Here is a 22,486-nt window from a genome sequence, read left to right as displayed (position 1 = left end):
TGCAGGATAGAAATCAGCAGGAGAGGTGAGTGCACGTGCAGCTGCAGAAGAATATGGAGGCATGAAGCACTGAAATGAGGCCATTCCAGTCTCTGGTCAACCCAGGCCTCCCTCACCTGTCCAAGCCCACAGCTTTCGTCTCTGATGATTGTTTCTAAGGACTCCTGGCTTACTATTTGTATATATACTGTATATATGTCTTATTTTATTTATCTTATTCTAGTGTTGTCTTCTTTATGTTGAATGTCGCAGCATCACACCAAGACAAATTCCTAGCTTGTGTAATACTGTGTATTACATGAACAATGGCAATAAATCTGCTTCTGATTCTTCTTCTGATTCTGGCTTCTGCTTTGACTCGATTTCCAGAATGAGCCGGCAGCGCCCTCTGCTGGTGGGCTACAGCAACAAAATGAGCTCTGACTTCCCCAGAATTTAGCTCAACCAGTTCTTTAAAGACAAAGATCTCCTCAAACACATTTGTCAGGTTGGATTGGGTCATTTTATGATGTTCACCCTCCCAACTACCCCCTGCAGAAACCTCTTATCACATCTCAGGGTCGAGGTGTGTTCGGACAGCTGAGTTGTCGACAACCTCACGACCTTCTTGGTCATTTTTCAGATGAAACTGTCGTGGCTGAACTTCTTCACCGTGCTTTAGGTTCCTTCTTGTCAGTTTAAAAGCCTCTGCTGTCGTCAGTGGGGAAGAAGAAGAAAAGCGGAGATGTTTTAAAAGCCCAGATGAGCCGTCGGCTCCATTTAGGACCCGTTCAGACTCGTGCACGTGTCTGAACGGGTTCTTCTGTGTATGATTCTGCCTCCTGCAGTGTTTCTGAAAGCTTCTTTTGAACAGAAATCCACCAGTAGATCTGCTTTAAAATCAATTTCTACCTTTTTATATTGGTTTTTACACAGTCTTCAGGAAAGATTTCAGAATCTAATATAATAATGAGCAACACATTAATTTATTGATTATGTGTTATAATCATCTGCACATGACAGCCTGCAGGAGGACCAGAGAGGCTTCAATCTTTCCGACAAAGCTGCCATTGATCTTATATGATTTGTGCTTTTTTTTTCACTTTTACAGTCAGGAGCTGGCAAACAGACACGAGTGTGAATCAGGAACATTAATTGGCACAAAATCAATACAAAACTTGTTAATACCACAGAAATTCATAACTATATCAGTGTTCTTTTATCCTCAATATTTTAAGGTCCATAGTTTTATTCGTTGGTTCTTGAAAACATCTGTCAGGTGCTGAGAAGAAAATAACGGACGCACATGAACAGTGTTTCCAGGTTAAATTAAAAGTACCAATCATACGTCAACATGTGCAGCTCGGAGGAGTCTTGTCTAGCACATTATTTACACAGGAGTCATGATGGACCGGTCCAACGATTAGCACAACACGGATACCATCAATAAACAGCACCAGAGCACATCTGTCATCGCTCTGCTTAAACATTCAATTGATTTCTGCAAATGTTTGATCACGCTGAACAAAAGTCTGGATTAGGAACAAATGAAAGTGCTCCTGTCCTCATCGGCTACGGTGACCCTTTCGGTTATTTGTCCGCTGACTTCCTCCTGCTCCGTCACGGGTTCGTTGCTTTCATGGGAGGAGTCCTTCATCACGCTGTAATACATCGGCACCCGGAATTCTGCCACCTTCTCCTCGTGCTGCCAGTCGCACCTGCAGAAGTTTTGGAACGCCCCCCGAAACTTCTGAGACATGAGGTTGTAGATGATGGGGTTGATGGCGCTGTTGGTGTAGATGCACATCCGACAGAAGAGCAGGAACCAGGTGTTGTGGTACGGCGGGTTGAGGAAGGAGTTGACCACCACCAGCGTTCGGTAAGGCAGCCAGAGCAGGGCGAAGAGGACGACCACGACCAACAACATCTTTGTGATCTGTGGGACGGACACAGGAGCAACAAGTGCGCATTAATCTGGAGTTTCATTTCTACTAAAACCATCAAAAAGAGCTGTTGGCTCACTCAGGCGACACCAAACTTCCTGATATTAGTACACTAACATGCTGTAGTTGCCATCAGAGCAAGTCTGTCCACCTTTAATCAGTCACATTAGTCTGCGTGTCAAGTTTAGGCCTCTGCTCAATGCTAATGTGCTAATAATGGAGCAGAGAGGCTAGTGCTCATTTTTGTGATTTCAACCTTGAAAAACAATATATATACATATATATATATTCATAGTGTTGCTGAATATTGTAGCTAGTATCCATGGAGACCACACCAGATCCATCAATAATTCAGAAATGCTTCCGTCTGGACCAGTATAAACTGGAACCGTTGTCACATCTGCAATGAGCTTTCATTAAAATGATGCAGGCTTTTAGTGTATAGTGAGCATTAAATACCACAAAGCTCCTGTTTCCTGGTACCTGCTTCCTTGCAAAGATTGCCCCTTTGTTGCCCCTGTTGGTGCTGCTGGTGTGACCCTGGTGGACGGAGCCTCCCCCCTCTCTGTCGCTGAGGTGCGAGGGCAGAGGGCTCATGAATAAAATCCTGGCGATGAGCCCGTAAAGCACGGTGGCCACGGTGAGCGGGATCACATAGAACAAGGTAAAATCCAGGAAATAGATGGGCATGTAGAGACTCCTGGACACCCGGTAGCCACAGGTGACCACGACGCCGTTGGTGTAGACGGTCTCATCGGTGTCCACCAAGAACAACCACATAATGCAGTAGAGTGAGGTGAAGACCCAGACCCCCGCGATGATCCTCTTGGCCCTGGAAACGGTGCATAAGAACTGGGCCTTGATGGAGTGACAGATGGCGATGTAGCGTTCGATGGTGAAGGCCGTGATGGAGCAGGACGACACGTTGATGCCCAGATACTGAAGGTAGGTGATGCACAAGCATCCCGTGTATCCGTATATCCAGAAGGCCACCACGTCTGAGATGTTGGGCAGCCCCGCCGCCACCAGCACGATGAGGTCGGCAGCAGCCAGGCTGACCAGGTAGCAGTTGGTGGGCGTCACCATGTGTTTGGTGCGCAGCACCACCAGCACCACCATGATGTTCCCACCAATCCCCACCACACAGATGAGGACGGTCAGGAATATGGTTACGACCTGCTGCTCGAGAGGGTTCAGAGGCATTTCTGTCAAATTCCCCACCTGAGCCACGCGCTGGAAGGCTGTCGTGTGCTCCATGGTGTTCCAGTCCCGGGGTCACAGTTCAGCTGCTCTCTGAGGGATGCAAAAAGTCTGAAGTAAGGAATAATTAAAGAACCAACTGGAGGAGGACAGACGGGAGCAATTAAAGAGTGCGTCTCTTAAACTGCTCAGGAAATCTTCCTTTGTTACATTCTGGGACGTTGAGTTGCTGCGTTTATATGACAGCACATTCATCCCCTCTTTCCCAGTACAGCCAGTAAATGCCCCTGACTGGCCCACTGTAAATGGATCCCTCCTAGATGACTAACTTTGGCCTCTTCATCACATTAAAAACAGCCTTTTTAACTTTCCAATGGTGAAACTTACAGTATTTCGGAGGACTTCTCTTTAGCAAGTTAGCTCTATGATTTAATATTTAAATGCATTTATTGCTGTGGTTTACAGTCCTTTATTATCAATTGGAGTAAATTTGCTTTGGTGTCATGGTAACGGCTGAGAAGAGAATCAAAACAGGAGCAGCTTTCTCAGAAAAGCTCCCTCTCAGTTATCTGGAGGGGAAAAGGTGCCGAAGAGTAAATGACTGTTGTCAAGTCCTACCTTAATGTTGCAGCGCGCACTCTGACATGACAGCAGCGCTCAGGTGTGACCAGCTGACTGCTCAACGCTCCTCAGAGCCGCTCTCCTCCTCCACACATCCCTCTCTCTCTCTTTCCTTCCCTCGCTCTGCCTCAGTAGGTTCCCAGTTCACTCCTCCTTCTCTCCACATCCCACCATTTAAAGACCAGCGAGCACAGAAAAATCAGTGTCGCCTCCCAGTTCAGCCTGGAATGTCAGGCCGGCTCCTGTGGCTGTAATCTCAAGAAGAAGAGAGGAGAACGAAGGGCTGTTCCAGACTTCCGCAGCACTGAGAGGACTCAGACGTGAAGAACTAACAGTTCCTGAGAGCCAAAGAGAAACAGAGCTGAGATAAGCAGCCCAGCACTGATAACAGCAGCTCACTGCTCTCAAACTGGTGCTTTTAAACCTCTAAAAGCTCTTCAAACCCCCCCAGATAGAGAACCATCAGCACCGGCGCTAACCAACGACAGGTGTTTGACTTTGGTTCCAGGTCGGAACATTCACACTTCCTCTGGTGAACCGACAGGCTTGAACAAATAGAATTCATTGATCAGCGGCGGCCTGCTGCCTGGGAACACGCCACATGTTCCAGGCTCATCATGCTAAACCTGCTCCCATCTACAGACATGGGGACACGCTGGGACCTGAGACTGGGACCAGTATTTGGCCTTTTAGCAGGAATCTTGCAACAACTCGGCCTGCCATTAGCAGGAGGGACAACTACTTATTCCATTAGCATAACTTCCCCCCCCCACACACACACACACGGAGGTCCTGCTCAAGGGTTCTTCCTGTTACGGAGGAGTTTGTCCTGCTGGTCCGGGGTTCTTCCTAGGTAGTGAGTTTCTACTTGTTCTGTGTGTCATTTGTGCTGCTGTGTTTTCCACCTGAATTTTAAGGATCTAGTTTGTAGAACTCATTTTTCTATGAGCAGCTGGTGGAGCTGAAGACACAATAAAGCCGTCGGGGTGAAGCTGGAGACCTGATGAGAAACACGGCAGGATGCTTCCTGGAGGAAGTGAGTCCTTCACAAAAGTGGCTGAAATGAAGATGATCATCTGTGGTAAAGAGCCAGGGTGCATTTAAGAGACTAAAAACAAAATAAATGCCTGTCTATTCAGGTTTGTACTGTTTTACTCAGCATAACAGGGTGAATGATCCTCATTGTGATGAACACACCGACCGCATCCAGACAAATGAAAAATGATCAGCAAACGAGGGGAAATGATGTTTGTATTGAGAGAAAAGGCTCAAGAAGCTGAGTCAGTAGCTTCACACAGGCTGGACGCTGGAAAAAAAGCCAAGATTAAAATAGGATGAAGACTTTTCTATTATTACACTCTGACAATGTCTCAAAATAAAACTGCAAAGCCTTTCGGGAGTTCTCAGAAGTATCTTGGTGAAGTAGAACAAAATGAAAAACCAAACAGTCCAAGTTTAAAATAAAACTGTTATTCAAATTTGGTCGATTTAGAACAAAATATGCTGTGGAGACACATACTTTCAGGCATTTCTTAAATAAAGATTTATCTGCAGTGTGTGGATAATAATTTCTTGAGGAGGAACCCACTCATGGGACAACAGCGACGCCTTGTGGACAGTTGAGCGAATCTCACGCATGTTCAGCTTGAACCGCAGCAACAAAAGTACAAAATGTAATAAATAACTTGTAAACGTATCAATTTTTCTGTAGTTTATCTTGAGATTTCACCAAGCGTGATGGTAAAAACGTTCTGCTCCTTCTTTCTCAGGTATTTGCTCCTCTGCTCCTGCTGCTCCTGCTGCTCCTGCTGCTCTCTGAAAAAGGATGCACAGATTTTGCTGCACAGCCGTTTCGCATAAACCTCGAGGAAGACCAGCGAGTAGCTCATCAGACAGAGACATCCCAGCAGGACGGCGACCCCCTGGCTCGGAGCCGAGGTTGTGGCGTGGCAGAGCGAAGGCTCGGGGTCGTAGCTCCACGTGTACTCTCGGTGGAAGTTTACGAGCTCTTGAGTTGTGCAGGATCGTGGGATGATACATGGAATTGAAGAGAAGCCCTTCAGCTGTCGGGAAAGTGAATGAAAGTGAGGAGGGAGGAGGTAAAAAGAGGCTGCTGATGATCATCTTACCTCGTAGCTGACATCTAAGGTGACGGATGTTGAGGGGAAATCCAGTAACCAGGGAATAATCAGTTTGACCACGTGATAGACAACATGATCTAACGTCACGATCAAAGTTATGACGAAGAAATAGAAGGTGACCACCAGCAGCGCTATAACACAGGAGGGACATTCGTGACTCTGAATTCTGCACCTCAGCGGTAAAATAGGGGGCCAAGGACGCCCCCTGCTGGCACGATTCGACTCTTTCTGCAGAAGCTCTTTGGAGCTGTTACCAGAACGAGCGGAGGACAGGTAGGATTTCAAGTAACGCGACGATTCAACCACCAGCAAAACCACGAAAACGGCGGCGAGAATCCTGTTGGACAGCAGCAGACATTCCTGCAGCAGCACTGTGGTGTGCGAGAAGTTCAGCTCAATCTGCCCAATCATCGTCCTGAACCTGTCTTTCACCTCTGACACGTCGACGTTTGTGAGCTGCGCCAGCTGCTTTAAATAGTTGAGGTTGCTCCACGGGTTCACCCTCTCGATTTCCTCCACCAGGTCCTGCTTGGCCTTATTCAGCGGCTCGGACGAGTTCAGCAAGCTCTTCGTGAAGCCTTCAGTGGTGCACTTCAGCATCCGCGCCACCGCCCCCACATTTAAGGCGATATTTGGGATGACGTTCAAAATTACGATCATAACCGAGGCCGAGACCAGGAGTTTGCGGCCCTGTTTGGTGCAGACGGTGGGGAGGGTCATGGTCAGCACGCAGCGAAGAGGGTGGCACAGGAAGGAGGCCAGAAGCATGAGCACGCTGTAGATGCAGGCGGTCTGCACGGACGCGCCGTAGCTGTAGTTCAACGTCTTCGACAGCCAGTGGTAGAGCAGGCCGCCGGTGATGGCGGCCAGGGACAGACAGAGAGACAGTAGAGCCAGGACGTCCCTGCCGGACGGGGCAGGTGCAGAGTAAATATCCCACAGATGCATCACGGTTCCTTTCAGAGTCCGTCTGAAAGAACCAACAGGCAGAGGGTGGAGTTCGGACTTCTAAATCATGGTGGTTCTGGTCGCGGGCACGGCAGATCTGATGCGAGCTGAATGGAGATCAAAGATCTTACCTGGAACGGAGGAAAGATTCAGAGACGAGCTTCATTCTGTTGACCGGGCTGAGACTTGGAGGCAAAACAGGACGCAGAAGTCTTGAGAAAAGGGGAAGTGAGGAGTCACGGTCACGACTTCCAAGGAGATGTCAAGAAGTGACCAGAAGTGACGCATCGTATGTGAGCCGCTGATGCAACAAATCACGTGCAGGACGGGCTGCCTGCTGCGGTCGACTCGCCTTGAGCTGCTGTGGGCCAAAACTGAACGTGGGCGAGGAAGATCTCAAAAGTGAGAACCTTTTAGCGGTGCTGTGGAGCGAACACAGTCGGCAGCAAACGCGTCGTGGGGGCCGTGACGAGCGAGCCCACGCTGGGTGGCGTCTCAGCCGGTGGACTCAGCGCCTCCCTCTGAAAAAACTCCAACATTGTCAGGGTTTCTGGGTGGTGTCGGTCGTTGTCCTGCAGGGGGTGGTGTGGGGCACAATTGGTGGCAGCTGGCACTGCTGGCAGGCGCACCTGTAGGCAATTTACATCGTGCTGCCTATTTAAGCAGGTTGCGCCTGCCTGTCAGGGCGCCTGGGTGTCTGTTTGTCTCAAGGCTGTCCGTTTGCCTTCCTCGTCGTGTTCTGTGTTTGCTGGAGGGCCGCTCCAGCTTCGTGTCTCCTGGAGGGCCGCTCCAGCTTCGTGTCTCCTGGAGGGCTGCCCTCGTGTCCCTCGTGTGCGCCCTCCCCCCTGTAAATAAAGCTGTTTGACCATTTTACCACTGTGTCCTGGCCTGCGTTCGGGTCCTAATCAACCCGTCCGTGACAAACGGTGGATCAACATTTTTGAATCGGCTGTGAGGGCTCCGGCAGTGCAGCTGCATCAGGACAGTTCTGGGTCTGACTCCACGTCCGTGACCTCTGCGCTGACCCCGCGGACACTCAGTAACCAGCGCACATCTGAAGGTTAACCATTGTTCGGGGCCCCGTGACTTCAGCTGTTTCTCACTAAACAAACCTTGTAAAGAATTTACAACTGTAGAATGTCTTACGTAGACGTGAAAGCTGAAGCTTAAACCTGACCACTGAACTTTGACCCCAGGGAATTCTGCCCCCTTTGCTGCTGATAGGAAGTTACATAGGCACAGACACGTAATCTTCATTTAACATGTCATATTTGCATCGTGTCATGTTTATTCATATACAGCTGTGCTTAATGAAGGTTTATTGATGAGCATGCTGAGGATTCATGTTTACTGATCAAACAAATCACAGTTTATTTACTTTTCATACAGGTGAAGAGCACAAAGTGCCTTACAAAGAACCTTACCCCCCCACCCCCCACATATATCCACACAGAGATACATACACAATCACACACATACACACAGAAACACACATTCAGCCCCACTCAGACAGTAGTTGTCCCTCAAGAGACATGGCCGGGCCCCGAGGCCTGAAGGGAGAAAGAGGCTACCTTTTTTTTTGAGGGGGGTGAGTTTAGTAGCAGCAACGCACACTCTCAGATTCTGGGGGTTAAAGGTCACAAAGACATTTTAAAACAAAGTGGGAAGATGGAGGTTCGACCTGAAGGTGGCTCTAAAGTAGACTGGATAAGATGAACTTCCTCAGAAAAGGTAACAGGCGATGTTCTGGCGTTCCACCCCGACTCTCATCCCTGCTTCGTTTCAGGGCTGCGGTACGGCCGACGGTGCGGGGGGGGGGGGGGGTTGGGAGGCAGCGTTGAGCGCCCGCTGGTCGCGTGCATCACAGGACCTGCGTGGTCTTGTTGGTCTGTGCCCAGTCTGGATTGTCGGTCAGGTTAAACATGGCGACGCCCCACGTGTTGATGGCCAGCGACACGCACAGGATACCGAGGACGTTCATGACCGCGCCGGTTTTGACCTGAGGAACCAGAGATCAACAGGTGAGGCGAGGACAGGCGACAGAGGTGGCCCGTGCAGGTGCGTCCATTCGCTACCATGTCTTTGACCATGAGATGGCCCGAGGCGAAGGCGATGGAGTTGGGCGGCGTGGACACCGGCAGCATGAAGGCGTAGGAGCACCCTATTGTGGCGGGTATCATGAAGTAGAGCGGGTTGACTGAGACGCGGATGGCCTGATGGAGACAAAGACACACGCAGGTGCTCAAATCAAGCGCTCCCCTCCTGTAAACAATCCTGGAGTCGCAAAGTGCACGACAGAGATTAGTCACCACGGCAGTTAATGTTAACTAATCTTAACGAGCCTCAGGACGTGTAAACACGGTCAAGGGCAGGACGGCGGAATGCACCGACGCGTCAACAAGTAGAACCTAGAAAGCCAATTAACGTTCTGCCTAGAGGAGCGGCGTTCCAGCGGCGCCTTACCAGCTCAGCGATGACGGGGAGAAATATGATGATGGTGGCAGTGTTGCTGGCAAACTCAGTGAAACAGGCCACAAAACCGGTGATCAGCATCACAGCTGCAGCCGGAGGGACCTCGGCCAAAGGCTGGAGGTGGCCTCCGATCCAGGCGGCCAGCCCAGACTCCTGCCAAACGCCACAAGATGGAGGCCAGGGTTCAAAGATCAAACTACAACACAATCAAACAAGACCGAACCAAGCAGAGCCGGCAGGGGCGGTCTGGTGAGGGACAGGAAATGGTTCTACGCGTGGGTGTCGGGGCTTTGGGGAGCAAAGAGCCACGTTTTTACTTCGTATTCAGTCTTAACGGGTTGGTTTGACTCTCGGGTGATTTAGCCAGTGCGGTTCTGCCCATGTGCAGGAGTGGTGTGTGTTTCCTGTTTCCAGGAACCGCTGTCCGTGTCTGTCCGTATTTACCTCACAGGCTTTGGCCATCGCGAATCCGCCTCCGAGCAGCAGGATGATATTCCAGGGAACAGATTCCTGAGCTTTCTTCCATGACAGGAGGGGAACGTAGGGAGCGTTTGAAGCTGAGGAAGGGAAACAAACACACGTCCGACAGCATTTTTCAACATTTCCGGGTACCTTCCTGCTTTGGTGTCATCCATTATTGCTTTTAACAACAACAAGCCGCGAGACGCTCCGTTGACGTGCACGCAGGTGCACGCAGCTTCATTGAAGGTGCGCGCAGTTTCTCTGTCTTCAGCTCTCACATTTGACCCAAACTGAGGGACGACTGAGCCCCCCAGCGGTTTCCTCTTTAGACTCCATGCAGTGGATTGTTTGACCAGCTGAACAAAACATCTCGAGTCACACACACACACACACACACACACACACACACACACGTCTCCAACACGCTGAAAACATGAACCCAAAACACACACATGCAGCTCTTGTTCATGCTTATGTGTGTATACAAGCACACACCCACACACACACACACTCATAGTTCTGAGAGATTATTCTAATTACAGAGACAGAGAAACTACAGTTTCAGCCCCAGAGGAGAAATCGACTCTCTAATCTTCCTTATTAACATTCCTCAGCTTATTCAGAGGCTCTTAAAACACTTTCCTACAGGTACGGACCCCAAATCATCACTTTGTCCCAATTATTTGCTCAATATCAGCATTCACTGTTGTCAAACACACAGAATCCGTTTGGAGCCAACAGTCACCTTTACAGTTAACTGCTAATTAGTTGGTAACGGATGTAAATAACTGAAAAGTTACTAATCTATAACCTTCATAGAAATGTCTGACGACAGACGGCCAAAATTAGTAACTCATCATGGACCTATGGAGCAAAATCAGATCCAGCGCCACGATCTATTGACATGTAAAAGAACATCCCAGCGCTTCCAAGGACCTCGTTACTGTTCACCCACTCCAGCCACCGCCTCATCTCCACTAAACACGACTACATCAAACCTGCGCGCTGACCTCGAGAGTCGAACCACCAGCTCAGAGAGGGTTTCTGTGAGGGGAAGAAGAAGAGTATGGACGAGATGATGACCCCGGTGACCGCGTCAGAGACGTACCTGCCGACACGGAGGAGCAAATCCGTAACACAGATGGGACACCGGCAGGTGGTTCAGGTTAAACATTGGAGACGCGCCGGGTTCTCACCCTTTTTTAAACAGCACAGACCAGCCGGTGAAGAACTTTGGATCTCTTGTAAAAAGCAGGATGGCAAAGAGTATGAAAAAGAAAGAGATGGCGCCCTCTGCAAAGCTGAAACACAGCCAGTAACGCCAAAGAGTTACACGCTTCATCCTGGCTGCACCTCGTTCTGGCAGCGCCGCGCCAGACGTGACAACGTGCACGAGGCCTCACTTTATGCGCCCCAGTTTCCTGTATTCCTCCACGATCACAGCCTTGGCTTTGGCCTCCGCCTCGGCTCGCTCGTTCTTCCTGAAACACAACCTGCGTGTGGAAGCAGAGGCGGGGGATCATGTTGGGATCGTGGAGCTCTGCGCCCTCGAAGCGCCTGAGCTGATGCTGAATTACCGCGGACTCAGTCCACCGTAGAGGAAGGCGATCCACAACCAGCCCACCAGCAGGAAGATGAGCATGAGCGGGAAAGCGAACGCAAACCAGGAGCCGAAGTTGATCAGTTCGCAGTTTGGAAAATAGCTGGAAGGCAGAGAAAAAGCCTCACGCCACGAGATTTGGGCGGTTTGGTTGTGTCGGGACGTGTTTTTTAGTTACGTTTTCAGCTGTCCGATCAGGATGAGATTGGGGGCGGTGCCGGTCAGCGTGGCGGTCCCGCCGATACTGGCCGCGTAAGGAATACAGATCAAGAATCCTTTCCACACTTTCATCTGATACTGCGCCTCCGACTGGATCTCCTCGGGTGTCCTCGGGTCACACTGCTCCACCTCCTCTGACCTTTTGAGAAAGAGAACAAAACACATGAACTAATTTTATCACAAGGACGAGACAGATGCAAAGCTAACGCTAATGCTAATGGAGCTGATTTTAGGGGATGTTGATTGGTTTTTCAGGTTGCCTAGATTTAATTTGAACAATATTAACACTATAAATATCAGGTGTTTATCAAACTTTGAGACTTTAGCTCAACTTCCCGTGTAAAAGTCATCACATTCGCCTGAACAATCAGTGTCAAACTGACAATAAAGTTTGGTTTTGAAGCATGTTTGACACCATGTGACTGGACCTGACTGGTTTTAGTACCTCTCTCCTGACAGTGTTTGTTTTTCCGTGGCCACTGAGGGCAGTGAATGCAGCTTCACAGACGACTGCCCTGAAACAAGCGGAGAAAAACCTAAATATAATGTTCACATGTTAATATTCAAATAAATTGGGACCTTTGGGCATTTCTGCTTCCTGTCCAGCAGAAACAACGGCTGAGAGGTTACATATTAAGTAAGTGAACCAAAGGCCCATATTGGAAAGTTTTCCCAAAGTCCGTCCCGTCTTGGATTACATATTACCAATTTATGAGGACAAGGTTGAAACCTGCGCTGTTGGTGGTTTTCTTTCACATTTGGGTACAAAGCAAACAAAAACTGCACCAAAATCAGTACTGAAAAGCTGTTTTGTTCTTAAATCCACATAAATAAAAATGTACTTTGGGTTGAAAGCTGATTTTGCTCAGTACCGTTGATCAAGTCGAGTTCAGGGTCACTGGGTGACTTGCACTTTTCTTTCAAGGTCTCCAGGTCCCCGAACAGACTCTCCAGGATGGCGTTGGCAATAGGCAGCATCATGGCGGTAGTCGCGGTGTTGCTGAGCCACATGGAGAGGAAGGACGAGGTCATCATCATTCCCAGGATCAGCCTGTAGGGAAAGCATTTACACACATGTAACATGGTGAAATCAGTGTCTCCATGTCCCCTTGCTCGTGCAGGTGGGACGGGAGGTCTTCCATCATGTGTCGTGTAACGTGAAAGTATATAATGCACAGTTTGGGCCGCTAATGGTGTTAGCTCCAGTATGGCTAATACCAGTTAGTTGCCAGTGAGGGACCAAAGCATCTGGAGGACTACAGACACGACAGAATCAGCTCTTCCACTCACTTGGCCGGCTGCAGTCCAACAATGCTGAGGACCTTCAGGGCGATCCTGCGATGCAGGCCCCACTCCTCGATGGACGACGCCATCAAAAGACCACTGAGGAAGAGGAAATTTGTCTCCAGAAAGTACTGAATGCACACTTTCTTGGATGGAAGAATCCCCAAAGTGGGGAAAAGGCAGACGGGGAGCATCGCGGTGACAGCCAGGGGAAGAGCCTCCGTGCACCAGAAGATGGCCATCAGCAGCACCACATAAAGACATTTCCCCTCCTACAGGAAAAGAAAGAAATGACATCCAGAAAGAGCTCATTCAAGGTGCACTAATGAATCTGGCGTTGTAGCCTAAACTAAGAGTGATGAGAGCAGGAGAAACGTGGGATTTTTCTGTTGCCCGGACCATAAAGACCCCAGACCGTTCCAGCTCGCCTCTCTCTGACCGTCTTGAATGAGCACTAGGGGGAAACTCGGGTTTGTTTACCAAGAGCACATAAAATGGTGCAAGCAGGCGGTCGCGCATGCAAACAAAAGCGTAGATGAAATAATCCCTCCCGTCCCCACCTGATAAATCAGTAGGATTGACTGGTTAGACTCAGTTAGCAGCCATCGCCATAAAAACTTACCTTCTCTGGCAAAGTGAAGAGCAGCGGCAGGAAGAGCAGCGGGACCAGCAGGACGATCAGTTGCTTGCGGATGCACCACAGCTTCCTGGCTGCCACGGATAGTCTCATCTCCACAACACAGACGTCAACTCTGTGGGGTGAGAAACTGGGACTGGGACAGCTTGAGGAGGGCCAGCCAGGCTGTGGTTTCATGCCACTGGGAGGCAGATTAACTACAAGCTTGTGTGAAGGTTAACTCTTTGCAGGGCGGCGACAGCGACCGTCCCGGCCGGTTTTCATACGCTAAACATCTCAACCCCACAGGAATGTAGGATGGACCTCCCTCCATCAGTGAGTGGAGCTGCCCTTACATACAATTTCTAAACAGCTTGATTAGGATTTATTTGTTTTCAATGTAAAGTCTTTAGCGCTTGTTTGCGTTTTAACTTAAATGACATCTCAGGATCACCTCGGACATCCCTCACTATGGCGTGCTTTATTGTGTCTGAGGTCGTCTGGTTTCAATTCTGATATTTTCCACAATAATAAATGAAAGAGTCACCATTTTATTGTCTTTCAAACTGGCCTGACCTGTTTGTATGTGGGGGGAGAGGCGGGGCCAAAGGGGGTCATACCTGTCCTTGCAACATTATTTGTGGATTATTTGTGTCCACTGCTCCATTCATGTTTATTTTTCATCTCCTGAATACTAAAAGGGGCTCTGGGGAGTTTAGAGGCCAAGTCTGAGTTTGGTATCTCACCATGGCAACCGGTGAGAGTGAACAAGTTTTTGTGTTCAAAGCCACACAACTGGGACAAATTCTCCCTGGAGAGATCGTGGACCTAAACAGAATGACAAGAACAAGGATAAAGATGCCCGGGACCCAAATCAAACCCCATCAATCACGAGTCACCGAACACGATTCGCTCAGCTCACAAAAAGCTGCAGAAGCTGCAGAAAGAGCTTCAGGCTGCAGCCTGGTGGTGAAGAACATCCCAGGCTGGAGTAGAATCCCATTTCAAAATTACTGATGGCAGAATAAACAAACTGGGAATAAAACTAGAATGATCAGACTCACTGGGAAATTGTTCAGAAGGCCAACAGCAGCAGGTGCTTCAGCACCACGGCGCCGCGGCCGCTAGGTGGCGACATAAACCCGTAGAAGCCAGATCCAAGCCAAGTCAGATCATAGTTGTTAGGTTCAAACAACCTGAAACACGAGAAACACAAATGAGGCTAAGACAACAGTTTAGAATTTTACTTGCAAGGAGAACGGAGAGATGTGCTCAGTTACAGATCTGCAACACGTTCTGACGCACACCTCCCGCCATCCTTCTTTTATTGAGATTAGGAGGTCCCTAGTTACAGAATTCAAATGTGTCTAAGGGAGGTGTGCGTCAGAACGTGTTGGAGATCTGTAACTGAGCACATCTCTCCGTTCTCCTTGCAAGTAAAATTCTAAACTGTTGTCTTTGCCTCATTTGTGTTTCTCGTGTTTCAGGTTGTTTGAACCTAACATTTTGGTCCTTCGAGCCGGATTCCAACACACCTGAAGGGTCCAGTGGGTGAGGCTGAACCTCAGGAAGACCGTGGCCACGGCAGGCCGCCTCAAAGCGACCTATGATACCCTTTCCGGGACTGGGCTTCAGCTCACTGATTGGACCCGGATGGTTGACGGAATTCCAGGAGGAAAAGGCAACAGTGGTGAGCATGTCTTGAATTCAAAAGTGTGTGTGTGATGATGATTGTCGGGGACTTAATGTAAAAATTGCGATAGACACTAAGGCAGTGTTTTGGGAGAGAGGAACCCGAAAGTCCTCTGTAAGACGCAATGAGAAACAAACCCTGTGAATACTAGTCAATGGCAGGTAAATAAGAGTACTAAGGGCAGTACCAAGGCAGGGCGAGGGAGTCCTGGCCACGTGAAAAAGAAATTAAGTCACGACAAATCATCCAAAAGAGTGATTGTGAGTGTGAAAGGATTGTTAAATACCACTAGGTATTTTCAATCATACCAAAGCAGTGGGACTGTAAGTGATAAGGCCCTTGTGGATGCAGAGGCAAGACTCTCCACTCGAAAGAGTTGAAGTGAGAAGTTTGATTAATTATCACCCCACTGAGATCAACATCCCAGTTTTAGGTCACCCTATGTGCAAGACTGGACCAAATTCTTAAAAAAACAAAACAAAAAAAAACGGTAAATTAGGATAAGGTTAACTCATAAAATAAAAATAATAAAATTAATCATAATAAAAAGCAGATAGAAAAGTAGAGCTAAAAGTAAAAATCGAAAGGAAAGAGGATGATGAAACAGGCGCAGTGAGCAGACGCGTGCACAGACAGACAGAGCAGGCAACAGATAAGTCGGCAGAGAAAGGGGAAGCGGATGTAGAACAGAGAGCAGCAGGGGTGGGAGGCTTGTATCCTGACCTTCGTGAATCGTGTGCATTGCCACCAACATATACACTACAGACATTAGACCCTCCACCCACTGATACACTTAGAATTACACGCTCAGCGCACCCCCATGGGTATGCGTGGTCAAAAACATTAGGACAAGCACTGACTCCAGCAGTCCCAAAATTGAATAATTTAAGTGAAACGAGCACTCCTCCAATGGAAGATATGTACCCCATGATTGAAGTAGCTAACCCAAATGCTGAAACAAACCAACCTGTAATGCTAGTCTATAGAACTTGGACAATGGAGGATGTTAAAAAAGCCATAGAAGGTGTGCCTTCCCATAAGGAAGACATAGAACTCTTTATAGAAGGTATGGAAAATGTGAGAAGAGCCTATCACCTTAATGGTGCAGAGGTTCAACAGATCTGGATGACAGCTCTGGGTTCTAACTGGACTCATGTAAGAGGAGACTGGAATCCAAAACAAAATAATGAGGTGCTGAAACATAATGATGGTGAATTGACAAACAGAGTCAATGCTCTTGTATTAAGAACTCGAAATCGTTTCGCTAAGAGAGCAAATTATGTGGAAATTAACCGTGTTAAACAAAGAGAGGATGAGCTTTTCGAAGAGTATCAAGCCAGAATGACTAAAGTTTTCAGAGCAAACAGCGGACTGCATGATGACAACACAGATGCAGATGCATATAGACAACAGTTGAAAAATGCCCTTCATGCAGGCTCCAGAGAGCCTATTCGTGGATGGGTAGAGCGGCATAACATTAACATGTCCACATGCACACTGGATGATTATGTCAACTATGCTGTCCACGCGGAAAAAGTGATGAAAGACAAAAAGAGTAAAAGTGCTGCAAATGCTTTTTATCAAGATTGTGAAAGGGAAATCTTCTACCAAGGTGGCAGAGGTCGTGGAGGTTTTAGAGGCAGAGGTCGGAGAGGTAGAGGTCGTGGAGGTAGACAGCACAGAGGAGATAGAAATTTCAATGATACAAGTTGTTGGTCTTGTGGAAAGGATGGACATTTTAGCCATGACTGCCCAGACAGTAAAACCAAAGGCAGCACAGCATGACTGGCAATGATCCATGAGGGGACAGACCTTGACCATGCTAGTGACAACTCATTAAGTGTGCCCAAGGATGAAGTCCTCTTGACATTCTTTATGCAAGTAGTGATAAGCCAGAAGTCTGGGTTAATGTAAATGGGAAACCGATGAAGTTTCTGTGTGACACAGGTGCATGTAGAACTACTTGTAGAGAGTCTTTCCCAAATTCTAAAGCAGGAGTTCTCGTTAAATGTGATGTTTCACCATGTAATACTCCCATTTTTCCAGTAAAGAAACAAACCCCATCTGCAGGATGGCGCATGGTTCAGGACTTACAAGCCGTAAATGATGCAGTAATACAGAGAGCTCCCTGCGTTCCAGATCCATATACGCTCCTGAAGTCTTTAGATCCGAAAGCTAAAGTTTTTACTGTAGTTGATATCAGCAATGCCTTTTTCTCTGTACCTGTTGATAAAGACAGTCAGTTTTGGTTTGCATTCACATATGAAGGCAAACGTTACACTTACACCAGATTACCCCAAGGTTATTGTGAAAGCCCAACTATTTATTCTCAGATGATGACAGCAAGTATGGCTAAATTCCACCCTCCCAGTGGGAGTCAAGTATTGATTTATGTAGATGATGTTTTATTAGCATCTGAAACCTTAGAAGCATGTAAAATAGACACCATAGCACTTCTTAAACATTTAGCAGAAGAAGGCCATAAAGTAGGCAAAAGTAAACTACAGCTGTGCAAAACTGAAGTAAAGTACTTGGGTCACAACCTGAGTGCAGGAGGAAGAACTATCATAGAGGGCCGTAAAACAGCTATTCTGCAAGCTCCAAAACCACAAACTAAAAAGCAAATGATGTCCTTTTTAGGACTAACTAATTATTGCCGCAACTGGGTGCCAAATTATGCTGAAATTACAGCACCGTTGCAAAAAATTGATGTATGAAGAAGATTTAAAAATGACTTCTTCACTAAAATGGACTGAAAACGCAACAAAGGCCTTCCGTGACATTAAGAAGCTTTAGTGTCGAGCACAGCTTTAGCCTTGCCAGATTACAGCAAACCTTTGGTTCAGATGGTTGATTGCAGAGGACATTTGATGACCTCGGTCTTGCTCAACAATGTGGGACTAAAATGAAACCAATAGCATATTTCTCGTCTAAACTTGACCCTGTAGCATGTGCTCTTCCACACTGTGTGAAAGCTGTAATCACAGCATCTATGGCTGTGGAAACGAGTGCTTCGATAGTGTTGTTTATACTTAGCCATTAATTAAGTAGGTTATAACTTAGCCATAATTAAGTTAAGAAAATAGGAAATTGTGTTCGTGTGTGAATGGAGGACTAAGCCATTGAAAGAGTTGATAGGAGAACTCTGCTAGTCCTGTGTTTTATTATTTTGCCTCATAAGAAAACAAAGTAGTGGTGATCAGGGGACAAAGGATGGGTTTCATCCCTTAAAACTAACACCGCTGTGCGGATAGTGCACAGTAGAAGGCTGTGTTAGTGTCCTCCCTTTGTGTGCCAGAGAACTTTTCTGTGAGACCACATAGTACAAAATGACGCTGTTCAAGAAAAAGGATGTCGAACTTGAGGGGGATGAAAGGTTTGTGGAAGGAGATGCAGAAGGTTCGGGGAAAATAAGTCAGGAAAGGTGGAGAAGAAAGTTGAATCTTTCAGGCAAACTCTGCACTACAGATATTCTGGAGTTGCAGACAAACCTGGAAATTGAGAAAGTAAGTTGAGAGACATATAGATGGAACAAAGTAAGTTGAGAGACATATAGATGGAACAAAGTAAGTTGAGAGACATAGCCATAGGAAAGACATAGGAAAGACATAGGAAAGACATAGGAAAGGCACAAAACAGATGACGGAGAACCACGTGACTGCCAAGAATTAGCTGAACAAACTGCAAAAAGTAGAAGTGATTTAGATCAACCTTTAAAAGCTGGAGCATTTTTGTTTGTAGATGGCTCATCAAAGAAAAATGAGCAACCTTAAAAGAATAATCTATGTATGACCAGCAGGAAAATCTATCCTACCAGAAAATCTGTGTAAATATGCTGCTATATTGAGCCATGGTGTAACACATGTCTCAACAGGAGGGACGGTAGGACAGATACAGCAGCATTATACAACCTATGGATTCAATTCTTATTCAAAAAATTTTTGTAGAACATGTCTGACGTGTGCGAAACACAATTCACAGGGAAATCTGAGACCCAGGAGAGGAAAATTTCCTGCTCCCCAATATCCATTCCAAACTATACATATGGACTTCATAGAATTAAATAAAAGTGAAGAAAAAATTTACTCTGATAATGGTACTCATTTTGTAAATCAAGTTGTTAGAAAGATCAGTGTTATGTTTCATATTGATTTAAAACACCATTGCTCCTATCATCCTCAGAGCACAGGCTTAGTTGAAAGAACTAATGGCACTATTAAAAACAGACTGAAGAGATGCATGACACAATGTGTCGATTTGGCTAAGCTCTACATAAACATTACAAGCACCGCAGGCCTAACTCCTTATGAGATCTTATTTGGAAGACCGTACAGGCTTCCTCAGTTCAAAAACTACTGGGAGACAAATGATGAGTCTAATCTTGCTGATTACATGAGAAGAATGTTAGAAAAACAAAAACAAGGTCATGAAACTGAGACGCCCTCTGTCTCCCAACAGAAAATCCAACCGGTGGAGCCAGGCGACTGGGTCCTAGTGAGAAGCGTAAAAAAGAAGGATGGCGGGAGGTGTGCGTGAGAACGTGTTGCAGATCTGTAACTGAGCACATCTCTCCGTTCTCCTTGCAAGTAAAATTCTAAACTGTTGTCTTTGCCTCATTTGTGTTTCTCGTGTTTCAGGTTGTTTGAACCTAACAATAGTCTATCAAGTTATCGGCATCTGGCAGCCATTTCCTGTTTTAAATATTGATTGACTCAACAAAACATGACTAAAACATTTTATTTAAAAAAAAAAAAGCCGATCCACGTACATGTTCTCGCTGAGAAGGTGGAATCAGCTTTTAAATTGGAACTGAATGATCAGTTGCCTACGATTCCTGCAGGGCGCAGGTGACTGCAGGGGCAAACTGCTGAGCTCACAAACAGGAAACGTGAAAACTTTTACTTCCTGAATGCAACCTCAAGAGCCTTTCACCTTCAAGCTTGCGACTAATAAGAATTTAAAGGGTAAGGACCCTCTGTTGTGTTTTTAATCAGGTTTCTGTGGTTTCGTCTGCTTGTGTTTGTTTGGCAGGTTGATGAAATCACAGCTTGTGAGTTACTTGTTGATCTTGTGTCAGTTTTCTCATTTACACAAACACATTTAAAACACTTTGACCGGAGGACACTTCCCCACAATAAGTCCTCTTTTGCTCAGCGGCGGTCCTGTCGTAGACCTCTCCGTCGTCTTGAAGAACAAACAGCTTTGAGAACCTGGAAAGAGGAATAGAATATAAACCAGAGGGGGAATTATTGCAGCACAAGAAAACCCAGTTCAGCAGGAAACTGATGGCAGCTGTGAGAGGAACGAAGAGTGCACGGGCATGCAGCCTCGGCACATCCCATAGTTTCACTTGTCACTGTGGAGGGCCACCCACCACGGCCCTCGCTGCAGAGGGTCCCAATAACCTGGGGGGGTCCCCAAAATGAAGGTTGGTATCAACAATGATCAATGATATTAGATATGAACGGGCCCACCAGTGTGTCCTGTCACTCAATTTGGGCATATTTAGTGTTCTGAACTGATAAATAAAGAGCCCCCCACCCCGCCCCCCTGGCGGCACCTTCAAAGTTCTCTTCTTTGCGCATCTTTGCAGGTGATGCCTTCAAGAACCTGTTGGTTTCACTCCCATAAGCAACCCTGTTAAATTCAGCACAGAACACCTTTTAAAACAGGAAAAAAATGTTAATGTGGTTCAGTTCGAAGAAGCTCACCCACAACAACATCCTATTCTATTAATATGACATTAATGGAACAAAATGAAGGCTGTGTGTGGTTGCGGGGGGCAGAGAAGCTAACCATGGAAACTCCACATGACCGCCAGCTGCATGATCGGAGCTACACAAGAGTGAGTCGGACAATTCAAATAACTGAAGGAGTGCCAGAGTTGGTTTACCTGGATGGTGATGACAGAGAAAAGGATTTTGATGAGGCCCAGCACTCCCCAGCCGCCCAGGCTCCACACCAGCGGCAGCTCCTCCGCTCCGTCCTGGAGAAGCTGCTCCGACTGGGTGGTTGGCGTCACCGTGGTGCCCTGAGTCGCACAGACTGTTCAGACCACAGAAGGAGGACAGGGATTTTTCAGAAGGGTTAGAAATAATAATAATTTATGCCCCCGTTCTTTTCAAATTGTGAGAGCGTGAGCGGAAATGTGAAGCCTTGAGTTTCCTGTATGTGCCGTTGTTACGCTTTGTTTTCTGTAAATGCAAAAAGGCATCAAGGTTGCCAAAAGCGGGTCAGAACAAAATTTCCCTCAAAATTTCTCCTGTGGACTTTTTGTTTTGACGCAACTGAAAGTTGACCCGACCTGAATCTTTTTAGAGAAGCGTGAAGAACTGCGGGCCAGACTCACCATTAACCAGCAGCTCCACTCTGATATTCAGGTTTCGACCTCCTATTTTGGCGTTCACAGCACATTCGTAGCTGCCGGAGTCTTCGGGCGTCACGTTGAAGAGCTTCAGACTGTGTTCCTCCCCAAACTCCACCGGAGGAGAGGAGTTGTACACGAGCGGCTGCTGGCGGCCTTGGCGCATCATGATGAGCCCCTCTTTTTTGCCATTGTGGAGCTTTGAAGCAACCAGAGATTCCTGCATCACTCCCAACACTCTGAACCATTTGGACGGACGCCACCGACCTGAAACAGACCTTGTACCACGTCACCGAGCTGAACTGGGTGGCGGCGGCGCCCGGGCACGGCAAGGAGACGTCTTCATCGCAGTTAGCAGTTCTTTCTTCTTGGCTGTGGGCAGCATGAAGCAGCAGCAGCAGCTGAGACGGGAGGACACAAAAACACACAAAAACCCCAATAATTCGCATTCACTGGACACAGAAAAGGAGCGTTCGGTAATAAATCCGTTAGCGACCAAAGTAAAGGCCAGGCTCACCTTCATGAGGGTTAGTGACATGATGCGTGCGTGTCGTGTGCCCCCGCCACACGCCGCCGCTCTGGCTGCTGCTCGTTTGATGTGAAAGTGGGTTTTTGACAGACTGAAACTGTGTCAGCAGAAGCGTGCCTTGCTCACCTCCACATGTAAGAGTCATGTGACTTCATGGAAGGCTGCCAGCATCAAGTCTGCAGATAACAGAGTATTGATGTTTTTACTCCGGCTGCATAAATAATGTAGAAGCTTCCATTTTTATGGCCATAATTGAGCAAATACTGGAGATACTGGAGGTTTTTACTGTGCATGCTGGATAATGACGTCTCATTTCTGTCCTCCTGCAATTTGGAAAACATGGAAGAAAAATTAATTGCTTTATTTTAAAATGTATGTGACTGATCCTGCATGAGCGGGAGTAAATAATCAGCTT

At 47.3% G+C, this 22,486-nt stretch overlaps 4 protein-coding genes across 6 annotated transcripts; all 4 read right to left on the bottom strand.

Annotated features, from left to right (window-relative positions):
• Positions 1–946: 946 nt before the first annotated feature.
• LOC101064684 (thyrotropin-releasing hormone receptor-like) lies at positions 947–4,236 on the bottom strand. Its single transcript, XM_003963576.2, has 3 exons — positions 3,741–4,236; positions 2,406–3,215; positions 947–1,915 (listed from the first exon to the last, which is right to left on the bottom strand). Exons 2-3 carry the CDS (start codon positions 3,177–3,179, stop codon positions 1,517–1,519), a joined length of 1,173 nt encoding a protein of 390 aa, XP_003963625.2. The 5' UTR covers positions 3,180–3,215; positions 3,741–4,236; the 3' UTR covers positions 947–1,516.
• A 740-nt stretch (positions 4,237–4,976) lies between these two features.
• On the bottom strand, positions 4,977–7,368 carry ocstamp (osteoclast stimulatory transmembrane protein). Its single transcript, XM_011602773.2, has 3 exons — positions 6,964–7,368; positions 5,873–6,854; positions 4,977–5,806 (listed from the first exon to the last, which is right to left on the bottom strand). Exons 1-3 carry the CDS (start codon positions 6,996–6,998, stop codon positions 5,456–5,458), a joined length of 1,368 nt encoding a protein of 455 aa, XP_011601075.2. The 5' UTR covers positions 6,999–7,368; the 3' UTR covers positions 4,977–5,455.
• A 734-nt stretch (positions 7,369–8,102) lies between these two features.
• On the bottom strand, positions 8,103–13,722 carry slc13a3 (solute carrier family 13 member 3). The gene is made up of 13 exons (XM_003963574.3): positions 13,492–13,722; positions 12,876–13,141; positions 12,458–12,636; positions 12,031–12,100; positions 11,545–11,724; positions 11,344–11,469; positions 11,170–11,259; positions 10,963–11,067; positions 10,777–10,874; positions 9,749–9,861; positions 9,296–9,457; positions 8,908–9,045; positions 8,103–8,831 (listed from the first exon to the last, which is right to left on the bottom strand). The coding sequence occupies exons 1-13, from the start codon at positions 13,681–13,683 to the stop codon at positions 8,694–8,696; spliced, it is 1,857 nt and encodes a 618-aa protein (XP_003963623.2). The 5' UTR covers positions 13,684–13,722; the 3' UTR covers positions 8,103–8,693.
• A 5,367-nt stretch (positions 13,723–19,089) lies between these two features.
• Positions 19,090–22,197, bottom strand: LOC101064011 (uncharacterized). 3 transcript variants are annotated; one of them, XM_011602770.2, is made up of 6 exons: positions 22,060–22,197; positions 21,821–21,943; positions 21,528–21,741; positions 21,072–21,223; positions 20,739–20,838; positions 19,090–20,388 (listed from the first exon to the last, which is right to left on the bottom strand). In XM_011602770.2, the coding sequence occupies exons 1-6, from the start codon at positions 22,078–22,080 to the stop codon at positions 20,279–20,281; spliced, it is 720 nt and encodes a 239-aa protein (XP_011601072.1). In that variant the 5' UTR covers positions 22,081–22,197; the 3' UTR covers positions 19,090–20,278. The 3 variants fall into 3 exon arrangements, 2 of the variants coding, with proteins under 2 accessions (XP_011601072.1, XP_011601073.1); XR_003887869.1 differs by having other exon boundaries at positions 20,356–20,388; positions 20,739–20,815; XM_011602771.2 differs by lacking the exon at positions 20,739–20,838 and having other exon boundaries at positions 19,750–20,388.
• Positions 22,198–22,486: the final 289 nt, after the last annotated feature.

Source organism: Takifugu rubripes, chromosome 3 (genome assembly GCF_901000725.2).
Source record: "Takifugu rubripes chromosome 3, fTakRub1.2, whole genome shotgun sequence".
NCBI lineage: Eukaryota > Metazoa > Chordata > Actinopteri > Tetraodontiformes > Tetraodontidae > Takifugu > Takifugu rubripes.
Note: the sequence above shows the minus strand (reverse complement) of the source record. Positions and strands in the feature narration are given on the sequence as shown.

Bases quoted from the DNA above. Each gene is read 5' to 3' on its own strand.
- LOC101064684 (XM_003963576.2), bottom strand. From the start codon at position 3,179: ATGGAGCACACGACAGCCTTCCAGCGCGTGGCTCAGGTGGGGAATTTG. The intron at 1,916-2,405 runs GTACCAGGAAAC...TCCGTCCCACAG, and splicing joins CAATCTTTGCAAGGAAGCAG to ATCACAAAGATGTTGTTGGT.
- LOC101064011 (XM_011602770.2), bottom strand. From the start codon at position 22,080: ATGTCACTAACCCTCATGAAG. The intron at 21,944-22,059 runs GTGAGCCTGGCC...CTCCCGTCTCAG, and splicing joins TGTCACTAACCCTCATGAAG to CTGCTGCTGCTGCTTCATGC. The intron at 20,389-20,738 runs GTGCCGCCAGGG...TCCTCTTTCCAG, and splicing joins CAAAGAAGAGAACTTTGAAG to GTTCTCAAAGCTGTTTGTTC.
- ocstamp (XM_011602773.2), bottom strand. From the start codon at position 6,998: ATGAAGCTCGTCTCTGAATCTTTCCTCCGTTCCAG. The intron at 6,855-6,963 runs GTAAGATCTTTG...TGGTTCTTTCAG, and splicing joins GAATCTTTCCTCCGTTCCAG to ACGGACTCTGAAAGGAACCG. The intron at 5,807-5,872 runs GTAAGATGATCA...CTTTCCCGACAG, and splicing joins CCTTAGATGTCAGCTACGAG to CTGAAGGGCTTCTCTTCAAT.
- slc13a3 (XM_003963574.3), bottom strand. From the start codon at position 13,683: ATGAAACCACAGCCTGGCTGGCCCTCCTCAAGCTGTCCCAGTCCCAGT. The intron at 11,470-11,544 runs GTAACTAAAAAA...TCTGCCTTCCAG, and splicing joins CTGATCGGACAGCTGAAAAC to CTATTTTCCAAACTGCGAAC. The intron at 9,046-9,295 runs GTAAGGCGCCGC...TGTCTCCATCAG, and splicing joins TCCCCGTCATCGCTGAGCTG to GCCATCCGCGTCTCAGTCAA.